Below are 27,122 nucleotides of genomic sequence, written 5' to 3'. Positions count from 1 at the left end.
ATTTGGAGGGTTCCTACATACATTATCTTTTCCTTAATTTCCTATTTTATCAGGAGGTTTAAGTGTACCGTAATTAAAACCTGGGTGATAATAAAACATTGTATAGCTGACAAAAGCATTTGTTAATATTGGATTTTCTTGGTCGTCATGTTTGTCCTTTGCTTGTAGGAACCCTGAGATCATTTTGTTGTTAAACTAAAAAAACAAAAAAAAATATTTGTGGAGCCACCAGATGATTTCAAGGTCTCATCTGAAAACTACATCTTCACTAGACTTCAACGTATCCTCCAGGCAAATCTACTAGTGTTTGCATTCAACATGTTTGCTCTATTACAAATATTTCTTTCAATATTTAACAAAGACATTTAAATACTGAGTTCCCGCTACAACACATTTCTCTTTTATCCCCGTTTCTCCCAGTTTATCTCCAGAAATATGACAAGAACACACTCCGACCAAAGGCCTGGAGATGGATGAGAGTTCCCCAGCCTTAATTAGCTGGATTGAAAGAAAAAAAACGGATGTTGCTGGTCATTTGAGTTAATAAGGTCTTATGTCCATGGAGCCTCATCGCCTGGAGGCTGGTATATGTTTCAGTTTTTGTAGGGAGTGTGCCTTTACTGAACAAATACACAGTATAGGACTGATACCATCCAGAGAGTTCTTTATATCAATGTGAAGGGAAAAACTGCACAGTAGACGCAAAAAAAAAGCATAAGTCTAACAAAACCATCAATGTTAGCATGAACTGAGGCTGCAGCCTCACAGCACCACTGCAAATATATTAAATCAAAAATAGAAAAAAAGTAACATGCATTAAAAGAGTGCTTTAAATCCTTGTTTCCTCTTCCTCCTTCTCTCTCCAAGGAAACTTCAGTCCATCCATACAGCACTCAAGAGTTCCCCTCCTTTAGCTTACTTCCTGTTGGCTCAGCCAATGTCTGCTGACTAATAACATGACGGAGATGATTTTTAATACACGGGGCCGGGGCCCTCATCCTGAGGAAAATGTGAGTGGAGGAGCGTCTCCATGTAGGAAACGTAGCCGCTGCTCGGCGTGTAGCTGTCAGCCATGTGTTGGGGGGGAGGTGGCGGGGCAGAGAGGAAGGGGTCAGAGTTCAATGTGGTCTGAAAAGATGGGGGCTGCTGAGTCAGAGGGGGGTTGGAGACCAGGGGGGGCTCGTTGAGAGGGACAGTGGGGTTGCTGCCGGTGTCCATTGCGGACTCCTCATCCTTCTGCATGCTTCCGACAGGGGCGGGGGCTTCCTGATGGCTAACGGGAGTTACAGAGAGAGGCTCTACATTTGGTTGGGTGCTAACACTGGGGTTCTGCTGTGCTGGTGCTGAAATCTGAACTGAAGCTTTAGCTTTCACTGAGCTGGATGGCAGGCGGCGGCGCTTCGCTGCTTGGGCTTCATCAGCTGACATGCTGTCCTCCTGTGGTGCAGGTAGAGCCTGGAAGCAGACAGAAGACAGATTAGGAAAGATGAGGGCTTATCAAGTAAAAAAAAAAAAGAAGTCTTTACCACATTATCATGTCTCCATGCTTCCTTTGACTCCTTGATTCCAGGAGAATTTTACATGAGCTAAAAGGTGCATTTCCACTACAGGAACCTATCGCAAGAACCAGGGTAATTCTGTGGGTCCGTTAGTGGCTGAAGGAGCGGTGTTTAATCCAGACCGGAGAAGTTTCCCCTTTTCGCCTCAGAACCTGTACAACTAGAGTCTGCCGACGAAACGCTTTAAAACTAACATCATGAATGGGACAGAATCATCAGTTTTATTTGTGGAAAGCTTAATTTTCATAGCCTTGCTTTCACTCTTTTGCTCTTCAGGCTTTCAACATCACTGCAATGGGAGGAGTTGCTGCTTGGCATCTGCTGACATAACTGATCCTCAGTGGAAAAGCTCACATTAAAAGTGCTTGAGATGAATGCTCCACCATAAAGACTTCAGAGGAAAAAACTTCCTAGATCAAACAGTGGAAATGGTCCCTGAGGAGTTTACATGGGTCCTTTAAACTACACAAACCAGGTTCTGGTAAAAAGGTCCGAGTAGTGCTTTGAAATAATCCTAAACCTGAGGGCGACGCTAAGTGCTTTACATCAAATAAAACAAGAGGACAAAACTAATCAGACAGACATCAATGACTCAGACCTAATGAGCGGAACAAGAGGAAACATGAAAGAAAAGCCGAGAAGCTGTGAAATAAACAAAATGGAATTTGGGACAATGAGAGGTCACTGAAGATGTTAAAAAAACAAAAACAAAAAAACCACCAAAAGTAAAAAATGCACGAAGCATGGATTACAAAATCATGACAGAAATGACAAAACAAAAACCACAATAAAACTGGTATGAATAAAATAAAGAAATGTAATTAAGATGAAATAATATCAATCAAATTTAAAGTGTGAATAAAAACCTCCATAAGTTAAACATTAAAAAAAACAAAAAAAAAAAAACATAACAAATGTAATTGGCCAAAATTTGCCTTTAAAAACAATAACAGTCCCTGCTGCCCGGAGGTCTTTTAGAAGGCTGTTCTACAGACGGCCTGCAATAACAAAATGATACCTCGCGGCGCCTTTTATTGCTTGTGCACAGCAGCAAGGAATTGGATACAGGTTTCCCAGCCTCTCTGCGTACAGACATTTAAATTCAAATGTCTGTACGCAGAGAGGATGGAAAACACTTTGAGGACTGGTTTCTGAAGACATAAGGCTCTGGGCGGCTTCTAGGAAAAAAAACAATCTTAGTTGAATATGTCGAGCTATGGTCGGTTTGACACCAGGACAGCACTGATAGCTGCAGCCCTGCTTTATATGTCTTTGCTCTGCTTTCTCTGTCCTACGTTTGCCTTGTTTGGGCTTTTTTCTTAAGGGTTCCTTATTTTAAAAGGAAAATACTGCCTTTAAATACTGCCTCCTATTTACAAACAGGATTATCCAGCTTTAAGACTCATCTGCGTGAGGCTGGGTCAGCCTGGGACATCACCTAGTCATGAACTACTGCAGTGCAGGTTTGTTTTGCATTTTGGCCATCACAAGCTTGGTTAATTACCAAATAGACATTAGTGAGGGATGAGACAACCACAGGACACTTTCACTCCAACATGGTAATGACTGCTTAAGCAATAGGGAGCCACACGTTAATGCATTCCCTCTTAGTTGTCTCATTTGTTCTAAATGGACTTTAATTAGAGAAAGTTAGTTTTTTGGGGGATTGGAAACCAAGGCGGACAGAGCAAAGTTTCAGTAAAATACTCACCAGTCGAGAACGAACTCTTTTAGGTAATTCATGATCCAGCTGAAAGATCTCTGACTGTTTAAGCATCAGCTGACTTTGGTCCTGAAACTCCACCTAAATGGATTTAATAAACATTTCATCAGTTTCATCATTTTTCTTTTATAAAACAAATATTTTGACACACTTTGAGGTAGGGAAATATAACCATGAGTCATTATACTAGAAATAAATGGTCCTAAATGCACAACAAAGGAAACCACAGCAGGGAATAAATGATCAAACAGAAACACCAGACTGGTTCTGTGATTAAAAATGAAAAGTTATGCCTGGGAACCTAAAGCAGGGCTGCCACAGCAGCACACTAGTGGTTCCATCAACCAACATGTGCTGCTGTCAAGTTATCCTTGACCATGGCACTGAACCAAAGCTGCTCACTGACTGGATCAGAGCCTGACTTAAGCGCTTTAAATATAAATGTAGATTTTAACAATATTCTGCGACAGAGGAGAAAGGTCAGGGGTGTGACTGTGACTGCTTGAACAGCTGGAGGGTTTTTTTTTTTGGTTTGTTTGTTTTGGCTCAGCGAAAAGCATGTGAAAAATACTAAATAAATAATTCAATGATATGAGAATGACTGCAGAGGTCATTATGGAAAACTGTAGGGATACTAGAGCAGAGTGTTAAATACCTTGCAACACTGTTCCTATTTTCTGGACCATTTACATCTTATCTAGTATACAATCAAATAAAAAAAAGTTTTTAATCTAATAAAGCAAAAAAAAAAAAGAACTTAAATTTGATGTTAAAAGAACAGAATAAAATACTTGTACCTGTAATCACAGCATAAACCAGTTAAAATCGATTTTCTTAAAGGAATAGTACACTCAAAACATGATTAGCCTTCATTTTCTACTCACCCCCATGCTGAACAACACTCTGGAGTACTTTTTTGATATCTCAAATGCATCTGGAGATCTGGGAGGCTTCTTGCTGTCTGCTGACATTCAAATAATGGAGGTCTATGGTGACCGAGACAGAAAGGTCCATAAAAGTCCACAAAAAACGTGTCAATATTCCTCCATACTGCTCGTCCAATGTATTCCAAGTGTCCTGAGTGGGTAGCATCCAGAATTTACTCGAAACGAAGTCATTTAGAATGTTTTTAGAGCATAAACAGTAGTGTATAGGATTTCCTGAAAGCGCGCACACGCGCGCTCACGACGCTACGGAAGCCGTCACCATAGACTAGGCTTGTCCCGATCCGATCCACGTATCGGAACGCCGATATTGGCAAAAAAATGCGTATCGGCAAAGCATGTAAAATGCCGATCCTGACTGCCGATCCAGTTTAAAAAAAAAAATCCGGTCCGTATTTTCCAGTTTTGCAGATTGAAACGATCCATTCCACTATTTTGCGCCAGTGTTTCCCTGTTTTGCATTTTTATTAAAACTTACAGTAATACTTGCACCTTTAACTGTTTACGGTTTTACTGTTCACTGTGCAATTTCAGATTGCTATTCATAATTTTGTCCAGTTTGTGTTTATCTCTTAATAAACAGGAAAGTTTGTTGTTACCAAGCATTGTGTTTTATTCAATCTCACCTAATTTAGCTGGCTAGATGTTATCAAGAGTACTAAAACCCTTTTCAACATGAGTCTTACAACTAAGGCTAAATACTTTAACTTAAACTTAAATACATGCTCGGATAGGCTGGTATGGGCCAGTATCGGTATCGGATCGGAAGTCCAAAAACAATATCTGTATCGGATCGGAAGTGCAAAAACCTGGATCAGGACATCTCTACCATAGACCTCCATTATTTGAATGTCAGCAGACAGCAAGAAGCCTCCCAGATCTCCAGATGCGTTTGAGATATCAAAAAAGTACTCCAGAGTGTTGTTCAGCATGGGGGTGAGTAGAAAATGAAGGCTAATCATGTTTTGGGTGTACTATTCCTTTAAGGCTAATAAATATGCAAGTCACTGTTCAGATTAACCCTTCAAAAAGGTCCATGCTCCATTTTCACAGTCATGTGTCTGTCCTCTCCAGGTATTTGTTCTCCAACCACTAGCATTGGTTGCTCAAAGTATGCTGAGCGGATAATACTGGTAGACCATTAATTCATTATGTCATAACCTTGAGCTACTAAGCTAGTTTAATAAACCTTAGTGTGTTTTTGTGCACATCGTAAACTTCTAACATTTCACATTTGGTTCTCCGATTTTCAACAAGTCTCTAGCTGTAATCAAGCGGTGTGGCTTATTCCCTAAACCAGGGAAGCAGGCGAATAACATCAATAAATAACACGTTTAAACAAGGCTGGCAACAGTTTTTCTAGCTCCAAAGCTTTAATAACTCTGTCTAAAATTATAAAGGACACGACCTTCTCCAGTTTAGATAGTATTTTTTTTTTGTCTTACATCAACTAACCAACTGTTAGAAATGAGAAGCTGTTCATTTTGAAATGGAGAAATAAAAACATTTCTTCCATCTCCGTTTTCCTACTGCTTCTCCATTTCTGCCCATTCATTTACTTTGTTTGTTGCACAGGAAATTATTCGCTCTGGCAGATTAACATCTGCAATGTGGTAAAAACGAAATGGTAACCAAGCTGATCGTATGATTAAGGGAGACCCTCGGGGTTTCTTCGCTTCTTGGCACTTTTTTTTTTACTATCTTATCAAGTTGTGAGCATGACTTTTTAATTTTTAATGGTGTGCGTTAAATAAAAATTACGGAAAGGTCAGATGGAATGACAAGGCCATTACTATGCCATTGAAATCTTATGTATTGGCACAAGCCAAAAGGGAGTAAAACCTTCCAAGAATCAATGTCTATTCCTTTGAAGGAACTGCTTTTCTCATGTTTTGCAAAGCTGTATGAGGAAACCCTCAGGCGTAAGATGGTCTGAAGTAGTCAGATCGGTATAGTGTAAAACAGACAGAACATTGGCAGAGTGCAGCTGTTCTCCTTGCAAGGATCAATAAATACTGCTTGGATAAAGATGACCTTCTTGTTAAAAATTATAACTTTTTTTTCTCCCTCTAAATGACACATGGAAACAGGTTGGGCCAGCAGGGGTCCTCTCACCTGGTAGAACTTGTGGATGTGCTCTTTGACAAAGCAAGCATTGAGGTTTTTACCCTCCTGTGTGGCAACTACAATCAGCTCTCCCACATCAGGAGCTCCGGTACGCAGACAGTCGTGGCTCTGTAAAGAGGACAAAGATGTGAAAAATGAAAAACTGGAGAAAGGGGGGAAAAGAAAAAAAAGGAAAGCATTGAATTATAGATATCTGAACACAATCTAAAAGGTAGTTGGAAATGTCTGTAAGGAGGGATTTCCTAATTTCCAGCTTCTTACAATTCGACTTAAAGGCTTTAAGTTCTGAAACTCACCGGTGCCACCAAGCATTTTAAATCATATTACTTGAATAGCTACATTATAAATTCAACCTCCCTAGGAGAGGAGTTTAATAATTTAATGACGTAATTTTATTTAAGTTCTATTTTCTGCCAACTTTAAACAGAAAATATTAAAGGCCATCTATATTTATAAAGGGGATTACATTTTCTTGTTCTTGAGTCTATTAATCGGTTGCTAAGAAGCATGTGTATTTGTGTTTGAAATGAAAAGGTTCACTATAATCAGAAGTAGCTTCTGGGATTATAGGTGCAGCATTCTCCACATTTTTGATGTAAAAATTCTAGACTTTTCCACAAACAGCTTTCAAGACAATTTAGAGAGACTAGTCAACCTACCAGTGATGACCTGACAGTGGAAGCAGCCTCAGAGAACCGCTGGGGGTTAAACCCAAGGCAATATTTTAAAAAGAAAATTTTATGTTAAAACAAGAGTGATGGTGTTGATTGTCAAAGTGGCTTTTTTTTTGCTTGGTTCTTTGTTTAAACCAGAAAAGACCACAAAGTATGATTCTGGCCCTCCTCCTTGATTAACATCAATCATGGAAGGATGCTAACATTAGCCCACTCTGCTTTCATCATGTCCGTCTCTATTCAACAAAAGAGGTAATTCCAGCAATCAGGGACTCAGCTGGTCGTTAAGTGTTGCTATTTGTGTAGCTGTTTATCTATTGTGTAAGAGACCACGAAACAATGATGGAAGAACCATGGCAAACTGCTAAAGTTTCTAACGTTACACCCACATTAATATGCATACACACAAGGCAAATTATCATCTCCGCCCCTTTCAAGAAAAAAAGAGGGGGTATAAAAAGGGGTCTACATGAGCTCTACTGAATTTGTTTTCCTTCTATTAAACATGAATTTAAAGACAATTTTAGAAGGAGTGCACATGCAAAGCACCTGGTTATAACTAACTATCATCAATACAGCAATAAAGTGTTCATTAACAAAGATGGAACGGAAAAGAAGCTGGAGGGATGGATTTAAAATGAAAATACACAAAGAATAAATTAAGAACCTGCAAAAGAAAGACCTATTTTTTTCGACAATAATACCGTGATACCCTGCATTAAAAAAAACAAACTTCGAATGTAATTCCAGACACTTCCAGACTGCATAGGAACCCTAATTGTTTAAACACTCACCACTATATTCTCTGGGTACACGTTATCACAGTATGAGCCATCTTCAAAATTGACCTCATAGAACGTCTGTGTCGCCATGCCAATGATGGTGCAGTGGTAGTACCATCCATCGCTGTTGCGCCCGATCACCTTCAGGCCCAGGTCTAGACCCTGAGGAGCAGGTTTAGGTGCTGCCCGAGGCTTCAGGAAGAACAGAACGCAGGGATCAGGATTGAAATTCAGCAAACACTATCTGCGTTATTGTACAATTAGGAACCATGTTCTCTCACTGAAATATGAAGAAAAACTCATTCAAAACTCTTTATATTCCCTCTGGTTGACATTGAGTTTTGAAAATATTAAAATATATAATGAGACTCACTAACATCCTTTCACATTAAGACATCGGATCCCTTTTACTGTCTGCTGATGTATTCTAATTGCAACTTTTAACGTTTCTACAGGCTCAAGTTCGCCCACCTTGTTTGGCTTTTGAAAGCCCTTCGTATGTTTGTGGCAGGTGACCGACAACACGTAGGGCCAGTCTGCGGGCTTCATCACAACTCCGGCAATCTGGGCGCAGGTGACATGGAAGGAAGTGGAGCAGTGCTCGTGCGTGCACTGGATGCAAGCGCCACGGTTGGGATTGGAATTGGTTGAATGACAGAAAATACATTTCTGCAAAGACAAAGAGGGCAGAATGAATGTCTAAGCTTAAAAATACTGTTTCAAACAACAAAGGATGAAAAATTTTATTCCTGTTACATTCTCCTATTACTTGCCAACTATGCATCATCTGCAGCAAATGCTGACATTAATGTGACCTGGCATTCTGTTTAGCTGTGATTTCCTCCTGGAGGGAGCAACAGGTTAGATTAATGCTGCTAATACCTCTTTTTATCCTGGGCACTGCAACTGAATGAGCCATTTCTGTTACGAAATCTGCTCTATGTTTTCCAAGGTTTATATTTTACTACTGGCTCAGAGCTTTTATGTTTCACTGCGTTTCCCTTCAAGTTGAAGCCACCGTGTTTCTACATGTTCTTCAAACCCCAGTCAGTCGCAGCAGATAGCCACCCTACACTAAGCTGGTGGTTTCTTCCCTTTAAAACCGTTTTCCTTAACACTGCGTGGTACTATTTGAGTTTATCAAATCCAAAAGTATTACTTTCAAAGCCAAGTTACCATAAGCTAACAGCGTTGTGCATGTAAAATTAATTAGCAGGAATCTAAATTCCACATCCACCTAAATTAACTTCACAAAACAACAGTCTATTTTCTCAGATTTTGTCTTTATCTTATTGCTCTAATCTTTTCCTTAATGCAAAATGTTGGTCTATGAACAAAGATGTCTGAGTTTAGTGCATTAAAATGGAAAAACAAAAATCCTGGGTTCTGCACATTCCCATTTCAAATGTCAGCAAGTGTGCTGTAAACAACTCAAACAGACTTGACATCAACAACAGGAGGCAAGGACACCAATTACATATCAATGAGTGAACACCTGTCTGTGACATAGCTGATAAGTTTAGATTTTGAGCCTTGTGTGATTTATGAACCATTTATAAATAAAAGAACAACCTGCTTTTTGAACAAAAGCAAATATCAGGCTTTCCCATCATTTTCAAACTTATCAAGGCGGCTTAATCATGGTGGGTTACGTTTTCACTAATTATTTTCCCTCCATTTAACAATACACCTTGTCAGTCATAATTAGAAATGAGCTTGAAATCAAAATAAATCCAACAATCAACGAGGAGGTGATTGGAGGTCCTTCAAGTGAAAATATACCAGCAGATTTTGGAGCTCCTTGAAAAATGTACAGTTCTCAATAGCAGGATTTACTTACAAATATTTCTAAATATACAAGCAGGAGATGCGCTGATGCCTTTTGTATTGGTAACACTGGTAATACTGTGTTTTTACTGAAAACCAGAGAAGCATTCATATCAGCAGCTTTGATATAAGATACTGAATCAGTAATTATAATCCAACTGCCTTGCATTAATTGAAACTACCACAAGAGACATTTCATTTTTCAAGATCCACTTCTTTGCCACAATTTCACAGATAGTCGACTTTGAAAATAAAAAACAAAACAAAACAAAAGCAAAATCAGTGAGCAGCTGGAAAGCAGAGCCAATCAATGAAAGAATACATTTTTTTTATTATCGTGTCAATATTTCATTTCGGTTCCTGTGCAGGCCAGACGGTTTACCTCCTATAATTGCTACCAGCTAGTAGAGGTTTTTCTACTGATGAAACATCAGGAAGATGGTGACATAAAAGCAAACAGCAAAACTCAGCAACAACATTAATTGTATTCAGCTCACTCCTGAATATCCATATTAAGTCAGCAAATTAGACAGTTCACCATGCATCCCTTTAAAAAGTAAACTGCTGACTTTGGCTATAAACAACATTAGGCATATCTATATAACAAAAAGTAGTTTAACTGAGTCCAATAACTGCGTCATTTATGTGGCTCAGTGACAGAAGTCGTTTTCTTAGAATCCTCTCTCAAATGACGTTTTTCTCAAGGGAAAGCATTTCTATTAGATTACCAAAAATAATGCCATTATTTAGCGCAGAATGGAAATATGTTTGCTATCCCAGAGGCAGGAAATTCAGGAGTCGGAAACAAAGCAAATGGAAGCAGACACAATCACATCCTTTGATAATTTATGAAAAAGTTACAAATAATTATAGCAACTGAAAATAATGAACTGTAAAGTTTATGTGTTAACTATAAAATCTTTCAAACATGTTTTATGTAAAAACTGCAATCTTCACCAGACTCAACTTCCAAAGGTTAAACTTAAAACCCACCTAATTCGAAGTGATCATCGACTATTTTGCATACCCCAATGGACAAGTAAGTAATTTAGGAACTGTAAGCCCAAATTACATGTGTGATACATTATTTGAAAGCTAACACCTTCTAGTTTCTGAATATATAAATGAAAATTGGTTGAGTAAAACACAGCCCAAGCTGCATCAATTCAAACATGACTCAAAGTTTTTTTTTCTTATTGTAGAAAATAATAGGTATTTTTGGAACAGCAGTAATAAAGAGATCTAGGGAATAGGGATGTCTCATTGTATTACATTTGTTCTCCATCATGTCAATCAAAAATGAAGAAAATGTGAGAGCTCTAGCTACAACAGTGCCAAAGCTGTTGGGCTTTGAACTTTGTGTCACTAGTGTCTCCAAATCTCTCCAAATGTGCCAAATGCTTTTACTCAACTATTTGACCCATAGAATAACACTGAAGCATTTTGATGGCCACAAACCATTTGTGAAGTATTTTCCACTTTTTTCAGAAACAGTGTATATAGAAAAATGTAACATTTTTACACCTACAACAACATAAATATGCCACCATTCCGTTTATATATATACAAATTTATTTTGTATCAAATATCAACACCTTTTTAGAGTTTGCACTGTGCAATAGTGGCTGATAAAATCCAACACAGCTATGCTGAGAGATAAATGTTTAAGGGTAGGAGGGTGACTGCAGAACACAGCACGTTATAAAATGGTTCCACGGGTGCATGCTCACATTTGATCAGACCAGTCATCCGAATCATTAGAGCGCGCAGCTTCTTCTCAAAGCTTTTTAAGAAGAGATGGAGAAAACCTGCTTTGACAGCACTCCGATGCAAATGTCACCCGGCTTGTCTTTGATCGATTATTCAGAGAGAAGATGAGGCTGAGGGGTGACATTATTTGTGCGTTTGTGATAATGTAGCAGCAAGCGCTGCAATCACTCGCCACGGAGCAAAGACTGCAAGGGAGGGAATGTAAAAAAAAAAAAGAAACTGCAAAAAAACAAGAGCGAAAGGAAGGAACGAAACAAGTTGTGTTCAAAGATGCGGCAGCAATGGGGAAATTGCCTTCAACCCACGGGATCGATGCAGTTCATTTGGCGCAGTGAGAAATGACAGCTGATTATTCAGCCATTCCCTTCAGCATGTCTGTTTTACCCCACTTCTCACACAAAAAACACAATCTATCAATCCACCAGGAAAGGAAGGAGGGGAACAGAAAAAGTGACAGACACAAAGGCAATGAACAGGAAAGAAAGTAATCCGCTGCAGAGTAGAAAAAGACTGGAGGAGCTCGCAAGCCCGGGAGACTTTATGAGCGTACAGGAAAACCATCATGGCGAGCATCAATACTGAAAAGTTTCTTTCTCCACAGAGAGTTGCTTATATAAAGAAAACTAAACCCTGCCTGCTTAATAATAAACTATGGTATGAGAGTTTATGCAGACCTCTTATTCGTCTCCATCTGCACTTACCAAACTCTTTCGGGTTTCTGGGATAGCACTGACATCCACTGGCTCCCTGTCGATGGCGTTGATGAAGCGAGCTTCTGCCACACCGATGGCACAGATAACATGGACCCACCTGAACAAAAAGTGAGACTAATGTTAACCTTTAGAAAAAGGGCCTTGTGAAAAACAAAAATATGATCAGTTTTTATTAAATCCAAGCTTCCTGATCATTTCAGTTATACTCAAATGCTGCATCTGGATACAATATTGACTTGGCCTGATGAATACTAAAGACAGTTGTGTTTGCATATATTTGATTTTGTTCATTTTAGATTTGTTATTTGCAAGTGAAAAGAAATATACTTCAGACAATTAAAAAATTGTCCCATTTTGTTATATTTGTGTTAGCTATTTTCCATTTATTTGTCCACTTATTTAACTACAGTCTGAGGTTATCTTGAGTTAAAAAAAAAAGGTGTTTTTCATATTAATAAAAATAAAAAATGAACAATTTGTTTTTATTTTGTTTTTAAATCCCCACAGTATCAAAAATGGTATCCACCATCCAATATTTTTTCTGGGTATCTCTTATAGGGCTGCAACTAATAATTATTTTGCAAATGGGTTAATCCAGGGGTCTTCAACGTTTTCCAGGCCAAGGACCCCCAAACTGATGACAAGATGGAGCGGGGACCCCCTAATTATATATATTGTATGAAATTGTGTTATATCAACCTGGTCCTATAGTCACTCTATTAAAGATGGAGTAATGTAAGGAAAGTAATTTCTCCCTGGGATTATTAAAGTATTTCTGATTCTGATTCCTGGTTGATGGGACAGGTGTTGTGAATGAAATGGTGTCCAGCTGGAAAGAGCTCCTGTGTGTAGCTGAATGTGAACATTGATGACTGAAAGACATCTTCTGCCTCCATTTATCTGTTTACTATCTGTTTTATCTGTTGAATTCATGTTAATGTGGATTTAAAGACATTTCAATTCAGGAGGGAATATAAAAAAAAAAAACAAAATGAATCAACCAAAAGTTTCGCGACCCCCATGCAGTGCCTCCGCGGACCCCCTAGGGGTCACGGACCCCCTGTTGAAGACCTCTGGGTTAATCTATCGATTAATCGATAAATAATCGGATAGCCAAAGATTCCTTCAAGATTTTTTACAAAATTAAACGAGGTGAAAATAAAACTTTTCAACTTGTTAAGTTCTGGACAGAGCATACTGACAGAGAACTTTTATCTTAAATGCAAAATGTTTATATATTGGGTCACTCTGTCAGCTACAGGCCTGTTTCAGAGCTCCAGTTAACGATTAATTGATTACTAAATGATTTGATGATTATTTCAATAATCAATCATGATTAATCTGATTGTTTCAGCCCAAATCTATAATAAAATTGAAGTTTTATTAACGTGACAACCCTGGTTACTTTTAACTCTTCAAGCACTTACCTGTTATCTGTTGTCCTTTTCAATGCTCCTCCACGCAGGTTACAGAGACAACACTCCTGAAAAAGCAGAGGTATTCTTTAAAATAAATGTTTTGACCTTGGAAATCCTAATCCCTGATAACCTCACAGCTCCCTGTTTATCTAATAGAAATGTGACCTAAAGATGCAGCTGAAATTCTCACATTAGTCAAAGGAACTAGCCATTATTCTCCAGCTGTGTTTGAACATCAGTTACAGCATCCACTCACCACTACCCAGGCTCCTGCTGTACACCTGGAACAGGTCCAGGAATCCCTGACAGACTCCGGCTTCAAACCGTAACAACCTGTAAAAGAGGAGTTGGCGATTATTTTAACCACTTCCCTTATGGCGTTTTTGATTTTCTCATCTGTAGATGTGAGCAACACAGAACAGCTTGTTAGACAATAGATGTTCTTTTTTTTATAAATTGCCCAATTTCCTTACTCCAATCTTACACTGTAGCTTGTAAACCCACAGGCTTATATAACACCGGGACATGTTCAAATGATCTTCAGTTAGAGGTTCAGCCCAGAACGCTGCAGAACAAAGGTTCGGGGATGCACAACTGGCATTTCTGACAGGAGCTCTTTCTGCTTCATGTCTTCCTATCAATAGCAGCGCTGTTTCAGCAGCTCTTCCCAGTATGACTAACGAACTGGCCTTGAAGGTGTGCTCCAGCTTTAGGGATAACAAGAACCCAGGAGGGTTAATGTGTGTGTGCACGTGTTAGTGCTGGGATTTATTAGTTTGTTATTTTGGGAAGGTACAAATACAACCCAGCAGGTATTTTATGAAAGCTGATTTTTTTCAAAGTAGATGGAGAATTTATTCACTTGACTCACTTAACATGAGTGTAAAAGTGTAATTAGCACATATACAGAAATGAAAATAAAATATAATATTAGGTTGACAGACATGTTTATTAGTCAAACATCAACCAATTTATAAAAAAAATAATTGTAACATTTTTATTGGCTAAATTGAGTTATACTAAAATAGCAAATTTAAGCTTTAACGTGAAGTTAAGCTCAGTCCTTTGACAGAAATAAGTTCTGTTCATAAATGAGGTGCAGCTTAGGCCACTTCACACTTATTAGAGCGACTAGGGTGTTCTTTTTTTGTTTTATTAAATGTACAGAGCACAAGATTAATAATCATAATCACTTAGACTGGTCCTCCTGGATTAAAGCCTTACTATTTAATCTTAAAAGTAAAAGATAAACTAGAAAGCCCAAATTTGTTTAAAAATATCCACTGGGGTAGGATCCCATTTTGTTTGCTAATTGTACCAAAAGCTGTTTCTGGTGAACAAAAAAAGGATGAAGGAAGATAAATGTAGGGAAAGCCTACTTACTGGCATGAACCTGCATGGCGCAACATTTACACCTGGCCAGAAGACTGGTTCCATCCTCCCCGATGTGGTAGTTTGTAGGTGGTGGTTCCGTGTTGACCGCTCCCACACTGAAGCACATCTCTGGGACCAGCGGTCGAGTCGAACTGCCATGTCCAGGTATGGAGGGGTCAGGGATGAAAGTGGGAGCGATAACGTCTCTGTGTGACTTGAATGAAGAAGAAATATGGGAATAAACTTGCTGAGTCAACATGTTTCCTCCCTAAAAGTCTTCTAAATGTGTCTATCCAGCAGTGTGGGTTTTTACCTTTAAGTAGGGGCAGAACAGAGAACAGACAGCACAGTATGGTTCAAGTGCAGCAACAGCGGCATTGAACGACTTCTCAGCCAAAAAGTTTGGGGAGTGACTCTGCCATAAATGCTCCTGTTTCTTCATGCTGCTATCCATTGGCATTTGAGAAGACATCTCTGTGGATAAAACATTAAAAAAAGATTAAAACAAAACACCCAATAGCCAGTAATTCACCCGAAACGTGTATTGGTGTAAACCAATAATCTTTCTGGCAATGACCTACTTTAGACTGCATAAAAGAGATAATAGAGAATAAGCGGAGGGAGGCATGGAAAGAAACGATGTCAGGCCTTTTGAAGGCAACACTTGAGCCAATCCTCATATAATTGGTGACACAAACGGCACAAGCATCAATAATTTGCCACTCTGGGTCAGAATCGATTTCGCAATGTTGCCCTCAAGCTACAGATCCACATTGTTTTGTTAGGCTTGGACAGAAGTCAGGCAGATCTTTTCACAAGATTTCCCCTTAAACTGTGGTCTATTTCCCCACATCTGTTCTACCTCCTTATTCCTTCCCATCATCCAACCCTATGAAGGACAGAGTGTGGTCCCCGGCTACACACGCTAAAGTGACTTTGAAAGCAGGTAATTGGAAGTCATGATCCCCGGATCAATATGTGTCAGTCAGAAAATGAAAAGGGGAAAAAAACAAGAGAGAGGGGGAGTGTGAAAAAGAAGCCTCGCCATCTTGGTTTCATTTATTCCTACAGGGAACTTTAGTCCTGCTTGTTTTTCCTTCCTCAGATCAATAAAACAAATAAAAATGGTGTCCTCTTCACTTTCAGCACTTTGATGAAGAGAACAACTGCATGGATGAATAACAGGCACAGAAAATTATGTTCCCTCTCATTTTTTCAATTAAATTGTAATTTGTTTTATATCATATTTTTTAATATTCCTCACAGACAGAAAATTGCAATATTTATACTTTGTTTACAGAAATCTAGAACAAGTCAGTCCGACTGAATATTAAAGATAAAAGCTCACGCACCTTTCTCAGTAGTTGGGTCTTGTTTGACGATTGACAGCGGCGAGCGCATGGGCGGCTTACTGAGCGGGTGGCGCCGACTTTTCTTCACCTCCGTTGGCTTTTTTATCTTAGAGTAGGTCAGCTGCTAAAAAAAAAAAAAAAAGTAAGCATTATCGTACTGTCTAGACAAAACTGGATTTTAAAAAGTCAAACTAAATAAAAGCTGTAACTCTACCCTGTTAGATTAGTTTTGTGATTCTACAAGTATTTGTCCAGAATGGCTGGTTTCAGTCAGACAAAGGACTCCTATCCTGTAACTACAACCGGCTTCCAAACATGGAAATATACGTTTTTTTTTTTTTATTGGTTTTGGTATTTATTGATTTAAAAGGGGACAATGTATTGAAAGAGTATATATGTATAATATATGCAAATTGCACAGTTAAAAAGATACAAGTTTGTCACTAATTTTCAGAAAACAAATTGATTTATCACATGTATAATAATAATAATAATAATAATAATAATAATAATAATAATAATAATAATAATAATTAGTGCTGTCAGTTAAACGAGTTATTAACGGCGTTAACGTAAACCCATTTTAACGGCGTCAATTTTTGTATCGTGTGATTAACGTTCTTTTTGGCCTAGCACACTTTGTAGTTTTTTCACATGCTGTTGCAACAACTAGTAACGTTAGAAAAACTACAACACCACTCCGGATCTAGTTAGACCGGAAACAAAACATCAGGCATGCTGCAACCACACTGGGGCCATTAAAAGAGTTGACGTTACATTTTGAGTGGATGGCTAGCGTAAGACGCCGAAATGGATAACGATAGTATTCTGAATGGAAAGTTTTCTTTTAAAAAGTTGCCAAATGGTTCCACTGACAAGACCAAATTGATCTGTGTGTTTTGTCGTTGTGAACTGAGCTATCATCGCAGCACGACCAGTCTGAAATGCCACTTAATGGCCAAGCACTCAGCTGATTCGAATTCTCCGCCCCCTCGTCAAAGCCAGGTAACAATGGATGATTTCAGACACAAGCGCATATTCATAAGAGCATTAAAATGAGAAAAAATAATGTGACAAAGAAATCAAGGGACATTTAGAATAGATAAAAATGTGCGATTAATTGCAAGTTAACTATGACATTAATGTGATTAATCATGATTAAATATTTTAATCGTCTGACAGCACTAATAATAACAATAGAACTTTATTGATCTCACACTGGAGAAGTTCACCTCTGCATTTAACGCATCGCCTTTGGGAGCAGCGGGCTGTGCACCGCTCGGGGAGCAGTGTGGGGTTAAGGGTCGTGCTCAGAGACCCAGAGAGCAGGCTGTGGGGATCAAACTTGGTACTTGCAACCTTCTAAGAGCACAACTGCAGTGATCAAGCCCACTAGGCCAATACACCCCTGTAGAACTTCATTGATCTTAAATTGGAGAAATTTCAGTGCAATCCTGATACTTGACAGTTAATTTGATCTATCATTGGTAAGGACCCTCATTCTAACACACTAGAATAGAGTTTAAAGAATTAAAATGTTATGGCTGAATTTTAAAATTGGGAGAAGTTATTCAGTTGTGCAGAGCCTCTTAACCTGAATGCTAAGGAGAGAAAAAAAAAACATTAAAATGATGCTCTTTAAGAAGTACACCTCTCATTGTAAGACCTGATAAATTATTTATTGTGATAAAAAACTTTCAAAAATTCTAACTGGATTAACATTTGGGAGACAAATTTTTTTCTAAATGCACAAATCCTGCCTAAATAGAATCCTGCCCTGAAGTCTAAGTAGCACTAGCAGTGTTTTTCTCCTCTTGTTTATTAAAGGGGCTATTCTAGATTTAAAAGGAAATAAACGATGCATGCACATTACATTGTTTTTTGACCTTACCTGTAACGAAACCATGATCAAAAAAACAGTTAACACACAGAACAATGACTTAGCTGTACCATTAAACCCCAGTTAAGTCCTAATAATGACCAATAAGATCGTGTTAAAAGATTAGATATATATTTAGAGCTTATAACTGATCTTGTTAATGTCTGTTTTACCTGAGTGGGGCTTATTTCAATGTCCATTTCTTCTTCCTTTTTGATTGACATATCAATGTCCTTTTTTTCGGATTTAGCAAACTTCTCAAATGCTTCTTCGAACCCAGACAAGGGACCGTCGATAATGAACATCTTCTTCTGCTTTTTAAGCTTCTTCTTCTCGATTTCTTCCATCAAGTTTTGGGGTTTGATTTCAGATTTATCATCTAGCAAAGAGAATAAGATCATTTAAAGCCATGTTGTGCATTTAAAACAACTTTTTGTTTTGACTTATTATTCTTAAACTCTACTTTGCATTATTATATTCTCCTCAGCATACTTTCTCTAACCTTCTGCTTTCACAGGACTGTCTGCTGCCTTTGCAGCCGCCTCAGCAGCCTCCTGTTCCTCACGTTCCATGGCTTCCAAGGTCAACATGGCTTCCCTGGCTAAACGCTCTTCCTTCTCCTGCTTGCGCTGAGCCTCGCGCTCCTCCACCTGACGCTGGTACTCGGCAGCATTCAGCTCAATTCCCTCTTCCGCCAGCACCTTTACCTCCTCAAGCTTTAGACGACGAACCTGCTTCATCTTGTGCATTGCTCTGATGTATAGAGAACACATTTGCTTATAAAAGGAGACCATCTCATTTCTGTAAACATTATGCAAGAAAAAACAAACGCTCTAACAGAGTCACATAACATTGATATCTGATATGTTTTTGGTCTTACCTTTGCAGCAGGTTCTGTCGGTAGGTAATCCTGTGCTGCCTCCAGCGCTCCAGTTCAGGACTGGTCAATTCTGTAGCCCTGAGGTGGTCCAAAATTGTGATGTCTTTGCCCTGTTTCCAAAGCTCATAGCGATCAGGCTGCAGGCAGCGTACAAACACATCCATCGAGATCTTTACCATGTCCTTCCGGCAGGAACACTGGGGAATTTACAAAAAAGGAAATGCACAAAAAGATAACTTTTTTAGAGCAGAGAAATGCTGCAGGTAAAGAATGATGCAACATCTCGGTGTAACAAATATTTTAAAAGTCACTTTGACATATATTCACAGGTTAAATTTCAGAAAATCTACTCTGGTGTTCTCAGTCAAAGTACTGATGTTTGACTGAAGTCCCAGTAAGGACAGATTATAAATGCAAAGATTATGCCATTTTCTTTTTTTTCTCCCTTTTCATTACATTAAATATGGTAAAATCGATGTATCTCACCTTGAGACTAGAAAAGTAATATCCAAGCTATTATGTAGAATTAACTATGTATAGTTGGTCATTTCTGATTAGAGCTTTTTCTGCTATTAAATCGCTCTAGACAGAGGTCAAAGCGAGACTACTTATAATAATAAAAGGGAAATTTGAAATATAAGGACAGAAAGGCGCCGTCATATTTCTCATCATACTGAGCTTTGAGGATGTAAAAAGACAAAATGGGAAAAAGTCTAAGGGGTACAAATGTGCTTGCAAGGCACTGTTACTTTAGTAAGAAATGAAGAAACAAAGTATGTGGGACAGGTGCATATGTTCGCACTTCAAAATGTCTCCATAGCCCTCAATAACAACACCGAAGCTCAGTGAATCCTGCTGAGAGGAGGAGGCAGCAGCCATATGATGGTAGAAAGCACAGAAATTGCAATAGAGGAAAAACAGCACAAAAAAAACGCTGAAAATTCTGGAAAGATGAGAAATAAACTAACAAAGATTCAACAAACAAAAATGGGGGTAGCAGAAATGTTTTTGCTTTGCTTGCTGTATTACATTCTGGCCCCCCATCAGCCTGTAAGCTGTACTCAGCCTGATGTTCAATTATGGGAAAACACAACAGCTCAAACAGCCACAGCAAAACAATATCCAGCCAACATCTCATCTTGGCACCACTTGACAGGCGGAAACATTAAAATATGGTATCGAGTGGAGAGTGCTGGAGCGGGAGAAAGAAAGTGCTGCAAGGGGTTAGTAAGCATCAGTGCAGCTGACTGTAACCATCATGAAACATTCAGAGGAGTGCATCAGTGTACTTTGTATAAGGCAACTTATTATTCTTATGAAACGGTTTTAAGTTTATAGCTGTAGCAAAAATTCTCAACGACCAAGTAAAAGATAATTCATTCTCTAACAAGTGCTAAATACATCTGAATATGCCAAGGTCTAAGAATACAAACACTACGAGGCTGGAAGTCAATGAGCCCCTTGAGCTAAATTGTTTACTCAAAAGCAAACAGGAAGCCTGAGGCCTTTTAATAGACCCCTGAAGTCATGGTCTCAAATGGTAAAATAAACTGATTTGTCTGTCCTGAAGCTTTGAGGCCAGAAAACAAAGACTACCCAATTTCCTATCATAAAAAGTAGGACCACTAAAAAAACAACTGCTTATATAGTAGATACAATGACATGCTGTTAAGTTATAACCACAAAGGTCATGGTAATTTGTAGAGATTTTTCGTGGTAAACCAACTCAAGGTTAGATTGTTTTAAATACCCTCTTTAATATGATACATTTAAAAGTTATGCTGCGTTCACACCGGGGGCAGCTGGCGCGACAGAAGCAGCGAGTTTACATACAAAGTCAATGGTTGACGCGCGTCAAGGCGCAGCAAAAGGTCCTGCGGCGCGTTTCGAGCAGCAAGCGCAGCGCGTCTGAGCAGCTGAAGCAGCGCGTCGGGCGCGTTTTGGCATCTGACGCGCGTGACGCGCCGCAAACGCGTTGCTGCTCGAGATGGAAAAATTTAATTTTTGCTGCTCGACGCGCCGCGTCAACCAATCAGAGAAGCTGATCTGGGAGCTGGCAGGGAGAGAGACACAGCGCTGATGACACAGACCGCTCTGATTACTCCTCTTAAACAGTTTATTAACGCATAATTAACTTAAAATACACTATATTGCCAAAAGTATTTGCTCACCCATCCAAATTATTGGAATCAGGTGTTCCAATCACTTCCATGGCCACAGGTGTATAAATTCAAGCACCTAGGCATGCAGACTGTTTTTACAAACATTTGTGAAAGAATGGGTCGCTCTCAGGAGCTCAGTGAATTCCAGCGTGGAACTGTGATAGGATGCCACCTGTGCAACAAATCCAGTCGTGAAATTTCCTCGCTCCTAAATATTCCACAGTCAACTGTCAGCTGTATTATAAGAAAATGGAAGTGTTTGGGAACAACAGCAACTCAGCCACGAAGTGGTAGGCCACGTAAACTGACGGAGCGGGGTCAGCGGATGCTGACGCGCATAGTGCGAAGAGGTCGCCAACTTTCTGCAGAGTCAATCACTACAGACCTCCAAACTTCATGTGGCCTTCAGATTAGCTCAAGAACAGTGCGCAGAGAGCTTCATGGAATGGGTTTCCATGGTCGAGCAGCTGCATCCAAGCCATACATCACCAAGTGCAATGCAAAGCGTCGGATGCGGTGGTGTAAAGCACGCCGCCACTGGACTCTAGAGCAGTGGAGACGCGTTCTCTGGAGTGACGAATCGCGCTTCTCCATCTGGCAATCTGATGGACGGGTCTGGGTTTGGCGGTTGCCAGGAGAACGGTACTTGTCTGACTGCATTGTGCCAAGTGTAAAGTTTGGTGGAGGGGGGATTATGGTGTGGGGTTGTTTTTCAGGAGCTGGGCTTGGCCCCTTAGTTCCAGTGAAAGGAACTCTGAATGCTTCAGCATACCAAGACATTTTGGACAATTCCATGCTCCCAACTTTGTGGGAACAGTTTGGAGCTGGCCCCTTCCTCTTCCAACATGACTGTGCACCAGTGCACAAAGCAAGGTCCATAAAGACATGGATGACAGAGTCTGGTGTGGATGAACTTGACTGGCCTGCACAGAGTCCTGACCTCAACCCGATAGAACACCTTTGGGATGAATTAGAGCGGAGACTGAGAGCCAGGCCTTCTCGTCCAACATCAGTGTGCGACCTCACAAATGCGCTTCTGGAAGAATGGTCAAAAATTCCCATAAACACACTCCTAAACCTTGTGGACAGCCTTCCCAGAAGAGTTGAAGCTGTTCTAGCTGCAAAGGGTGGACCGACGTCATATTGAACCCTATGGATTAGGAACGGGATGTCACTTAAGCTCATATGTGAGTCAAGGCAGGTGAGCAAATACTTTTGGCAATATAGTGTATATACATCTGCCGGCAGAATATGTTCGCTTTTATTATTGTGGTGCCTGCAGATCGGATTATTTAGATGAAAAACACCTACCAGCCGCCGCGGTAAACCGCGAGGAGGCGACCCGCCAGAGGCTGCTGATGAATAGATTCCTTCTGTCGGCGCACCGCCGGTATGTGGGGGTCTGAGCGGCTCCGACAGAAATAATATTGGGAGGCAGGATCGTAATCTGGATGAACTGACTGCACTGATGAAGTTTTCAGGTGTATTTTCTCACTTAAAAACATATTAAAACTACAGGTGCTGGTCATAAAATTAGAATATCATGAAAAAGTAGATTGATTTCAGTAATTCCATTTAAAAAGTGAAACTTGTATATTATATTCATACATTACATACAAACTCATATATTTCAGATGTTTATTTTGTTTAATTTTGATGATTACAAATGACAACAAATGAAAATCTCAAATTCATCATATCAGAAAATTAGAATATTGTGAAAAGGTTCAAAATTGATGGCCCCTGGTGCCACACTCTAATCAGCTAATTAACTCAAACCACCTGCAAAAGCCTTTAAATGGTCTTTCAGTCTAGTTCTATAGGCTACACAATCATGGGGAAGACTGCTGACTTGACAGTTGTCCAAAAGACGACCATCGACACCTTGCACAAGGAGGGCAAGACACAAAAGGTCGTCGCTAAAGAGGCTGGCTGTTCACAGAGCTCAGTGTCCAAGCACATTAATAGAGAGGCGAAGGGAAGGAAAAGATGTGGTCGAAAAAAGTGTACAAGCAAGAGAGATAACCGCACCCTGGAGAGGATTGTGAAACAAAACCCATTCAAAAATGTGGGGGAGATTCACAAAGAGTGGACTGCAGCTGGAGTGAGTGCTTCAAGAACCACCACACACAGACGTATGAAAGACATGGGTTTCTGCTGTCGCATTCCTTGTGTCAAGCCACTCTTGAACCACAGACAGCATCAGAAGCGTCTTGCCTGGGCTAAAGAGAAACAGGACTGGACTGCTGGTGAGTGGTCCAAAGTCATGTTCTCTGATGAAAGTAAATTTTGCATTTCCTTTGGAAATCAAGGTCCCAGAGTCTGGAGGAAAAGAAGAGAGGCACTTCATCCACGTTGCTTGAAGTCCAGTGTAAAGTTTCCACAGTCAGTGATGGTTTGGGGTGCCATGTCATCTGCTGGTGTTGGTCCATTGTGTTTTCTGAGGTCCAGGGTCAACGCAGCCACATACCAGGAAGTTTTAGAGCACTTCATGCTTCCTGCAGCTGACCAACTTTTTGGAGATGCAGATTTCATTTTCCAACAGGACTTGGCACCTGCACACAGTGCCAAAGCTACCAGTACCTGGTTGAAGGACCATGGTATCCCTGTTCTTAATTGGCCAGCAAACTCTCCTGACCTTAACCCCATAGAAAATCTATGGGGTATTGTGAAGAAGAAGATGCAATACACCAGACCCAACAATTCAGAAGAGCTAAAAGCCACTATTAGAGCAACCTGGGCTATCATAACACCTGAGCAGTGCCACAGACTGATCGACTCCATGCCACGCCGCATTGCTGCAGTAATACAGGCCAAAGGAGGCCCAACTAAATACTGAGTGCTGTACATGCTCATACTTTTCATGTTCATACTTTTCAGTTGGCCAACATTTCTATAAATCCTTTGTTTTTATTGGTCTTCAGTAATATTCTAATTTTCTGATATGATGAATTTGGGATTTTCATTTGTTGTCATTTGTAATCATCAAAATTAAACAAAATAAACATCTGAAATATATGAGTTTGTATGTAATGTATGAATATAATATACAAGTTTCACTTTTTAAATGGAATTACTGAAATCAATCTACTTTTTCATGATATTCTAATTTTATGACCAGCACCTGTACTTTATTCCCACTGATCACAGCAAATATAGCTGCAAGGCAGAGAAAGGATAGTGAAGCTCCGCCCAACGCGCGTCAGAGCCACTTTTGGACCGCGCAGGCAGAGCAGCAAAGCTGCTTCAGCTGCGCGTCAGAACTAACTGGTACAAGCAGCAAAAATGAAGCAGCAGACGCGATTTTGCTGCTTTTGCTGCCCCCCGGTGTGAACGCAGCATTAGAGCTACCCATTGCCTTGAGGAGTCTCCTTAATTAATTAATTAATTAATACAGTTTTTCTGTGAAAGATTCAGAAGAGAACCAATGAACAGACCAGACAAGTCGGGGGTTAAGTGATTTAAACAAGGTGTGAAGTGCAAAATAACATCCAAAAATCTTAGGGAGCACTCTTCAATCCAATAAAAATAAAATTTAAAAAAAGAGCAGAAGATGCCCAGATGGTTTTATCACTGCTGCTTAACTTATCAAGGCTGCACTTTAAATATTTAAATAGTCTAGAGAGCTGTACTGTGTGTACAAAATTACAAAATAAAATCTGTCGAAGTCTAAAGAGCAGATTATACTTCTGCAACCGCACACGTCGCTTGGGTCTGGTCGCGAACCAGTTTTGCTGTTATGCTTCTGCACTGTCGGTCTGGAATTTCTGGGGACGCACAGCAGTTTCCCGCCAAAGCTAAAGGGGGAGCCTATTCAAGAACTCATGAGAACTACGGTGGATGGTCACAAGAACTTCGGCGGCGCCGCGAGGAGTGTTTCTACCTTCCAAAATAACAATGCCGTGTCTGCAAGGTATCACGGTCACGGAGATGGATCTAGAATTGCTAGACATTGAAGAGGCTATACGTCAGAAGCATAAATTGGCCGTAGGTCAGAGCAGCAAGCAGGATAACCATCACTCAACAGAAGAAAGCCATTGTTGAAAGAAAGTAATAATGAGTTGTGTTTAGGAGTTGCCACAAGCCAAGTGAAACACTATGGAGGATGGAAAATGATTTATAGCCAGGTGGCGGTCCACTCCTGATAGCTTAAGCTAAACCTTCATATACCTAGGCTGAATGGTATTAAAATACAGAGAAAATCAAAAAACATGACCCACCCAATGCATGCAGGCTGGGAGGAACAAAGCTCATTGCAGGAGGAAGATATTGATGCCATCTAGTGATAGCGGGATGCTTAAGTTCAGTAAGAATGGGGGAGCTGGTCAAAGTTCGTGGAAGGACAAATAGGACTAAATACAGGTTAATCCTGCAGTAAAATTTGTTACAGGCAGCAAAAGGACATACAACCAATTATGGGGAACTGTTTTAGATCAACACATCTTGTGTCAGAATGGCCAAGCCAAAGTCCAAACTTCTGTAATGCGGGATGTCAGGGAAACAGGACGGTAGTGAGTGGGGACTGTTGGCTAACAAGGCAGTTAACCAGCCTCTGGGTCAGGCTAAGGTTTAAGAGGTGTTGTAGAATAAAGGTGTGCTCTTTGCAGTCCTTCATGACTTTGTGGCTAATACCATCTGGACTAGGTGCTTTTTTGGGAGCCATTTCAAGTTTCTTTTTCCCTTGACTTCCAGAGACAGACAATCTTTAAAGGAAGAGACAGCTTGCATTTCCTCCTCTCTCTTCTTGCTCCTGCTCTGCATCATTTAGTGCATTCTGTTGAACTGAGCAGGGATTTGCAAAAGTAGGTGAAGTAATATTTCAGCTTCTGGGGTAGTAATAAGCATCTCCCAGGTGTAAAAAACAGAAAAACAAAACAAATCCTAACAAATGTTAAAAAAATTAAAAATTAAGAATTAAGAGGTGTTTGCAAGAACTCTTTCAGCTTCCACCCTTAGTGGAAGTAGAAAAATATAAATAAAAACAAAATCAGAAAAATAAACTTTGATCCACAAAGGAACAAACTAAAGCAAATCACAATCAAGCTAGCAGAGCTACTCCAACGAGCAGCCATGTTAAGAAGCAGAATTCTGTCAAATTATGATCTAATTGAGCCAAGACATCTTAACTGAATTTTACAATACAATATGGTTTACTATGAGTAGAAAAATGTTTGTGATCTCTTTAAATTAAATTGATTTCATCTCCTTTGAGGAGCCATGGCAAAAAAAACCCAGTATGTAACAGATTACCATCATTAACTTAAGGATTCTTATAAACACCAATGCAACCATCACCAGTCATGTAAAACTATTAAACACTCCTTTTTAACGGGAATTATAAACTGAAAGATTATCAAAAGCTGTAGATAAGCTTTGTCCAAAAGCTGGAGGAAATTTGTGATTAAACCATTAAAAAAAATTTAAACTGAAACTATAAACATCTTGATCTGATGTGCAGTTAGATGACTGTGGCAAAAAAAAAGATTTATAAAATGGCTGGTGGTTAGTGTGACGTCTGGAAGGTTGAGAAGACAGTTAATTAAAACTGCAGTGTCTCTTGGAGAACAGAGGTACATGCAAACGCAGCATGTGAAAAGTGCTGACAGCAGGCTAGCTCTGACCGCAGGTGTGTGTGTGTCGCTCACTAAGTCAAGCAGATGGATCTGCAGTTGAGGAGGTATTTAATAAAAGCGGGACATGAGGCTCGGCCAGACTCCCCCGTTTTTCCTTCTTCTCTGTGGTTTGCTGGCAGATCCAAAATAGTGACAAATTTCATACTGCAACCCATTGGTCAATGTCCTTTTCACCGCTGACAGAACAGGGCTCAGTAAACCAGGGGGTGGGCAAGACTTGCAAGAGTGAAGAGAGGCAGCCACAGAAGTTGTGGGATTACTGCTTGAACCAAAGACAGAAAGATGAGTGTGTTCAGAGGAGGAGA

General features: G+C 39.8%; 1 protein-coding gene across 2 annotated transcripts in view; it reads right to left on the bottom strand.

The window, feature by feature from the left end:
- Nucleotides 1–609: 609 nt before the first annotated feature.
- kdm4b (lysine (K)-specific demethylase 4B) overlaps nt 610–27,122 on the bottom strand; it is a 64,812-nt gene continuing 38,299 nt past the window's right edge. The window contains exons 9-22 of one of the 2 annotated variants that reach the window (XM_038291627.1): nt 19,023–19,219; nt 18,645–18,895; nt 18,316–18,521; nt 16,264–16,387; nt 15,225–15,385; nt 14,921–15,125; nt 13,794–13,870; nt 13,547–13,602; nt 12,108–12,216; nt 8,281–8,478; nt 7,822–8,001; nt 6,342–6,461; nt 3,271–3,363; nt 610–1,455 (exon numbers count right to left, since the gene is read on the bottom strand). In XM_038291627.1, the coding sequence (XP_038147555.1) occupies nt 973–1,455; nt 3,271–3,363; nt 6,342–6,461; nt 7,822–8,001; nt 8,281–8,478; nt 12,108–12,216; nt 13,547–13,602; nt 13,794–13,870; nt 14,921–15,125; nt 15,225–15,385; nt 16,264–16,387; nt 18,316–18,521; nt 18,645–18,895; nt 19,023–19,219 (2,460 nt within the window). In that variant the 3' untranslated portion in view covers nt 610–972. The remainder of the gene's footprint in view (nt 1,456–3,270; nt 3,364–6,341; nt 6,462–7,821; nt 8,002–8,280; nt 8,479–12,107; nt 12,217–13,546; nt 13,603–13,793; nt 13,871–14,920; nt 15,126–15,224; nt 15,386–16,263; nt 16,388–18,315; nt 18,522–18,644; nt 18,896–19,022; nt 19,220–27,122) is intronic. The other variant, XM_038291628.1, reaches the window with a different exon arrangement.

Source organism: Cyprinodon tularosa, unplaced genomic scaffold, assembly GCF_016077235.1.
Source record: "Cyprinodon tularosa strain WSP-4 unplaced genomic scaffold, ASM1607723v1 ctg30, whole genome shotgun sequence".
In the NCBI taxonomy this organism is placed as follows: domain Eukaryota; kingdom Metazoa; phylum Chordata; class Actinopteri; order Cyprinodontiformes; family Cyprinodontidae; genus Cyprinodon; species Cyprinodon tularosa.
This window is presented reverse-complemented; position numbering and strand designations above follow the sequence as displayed.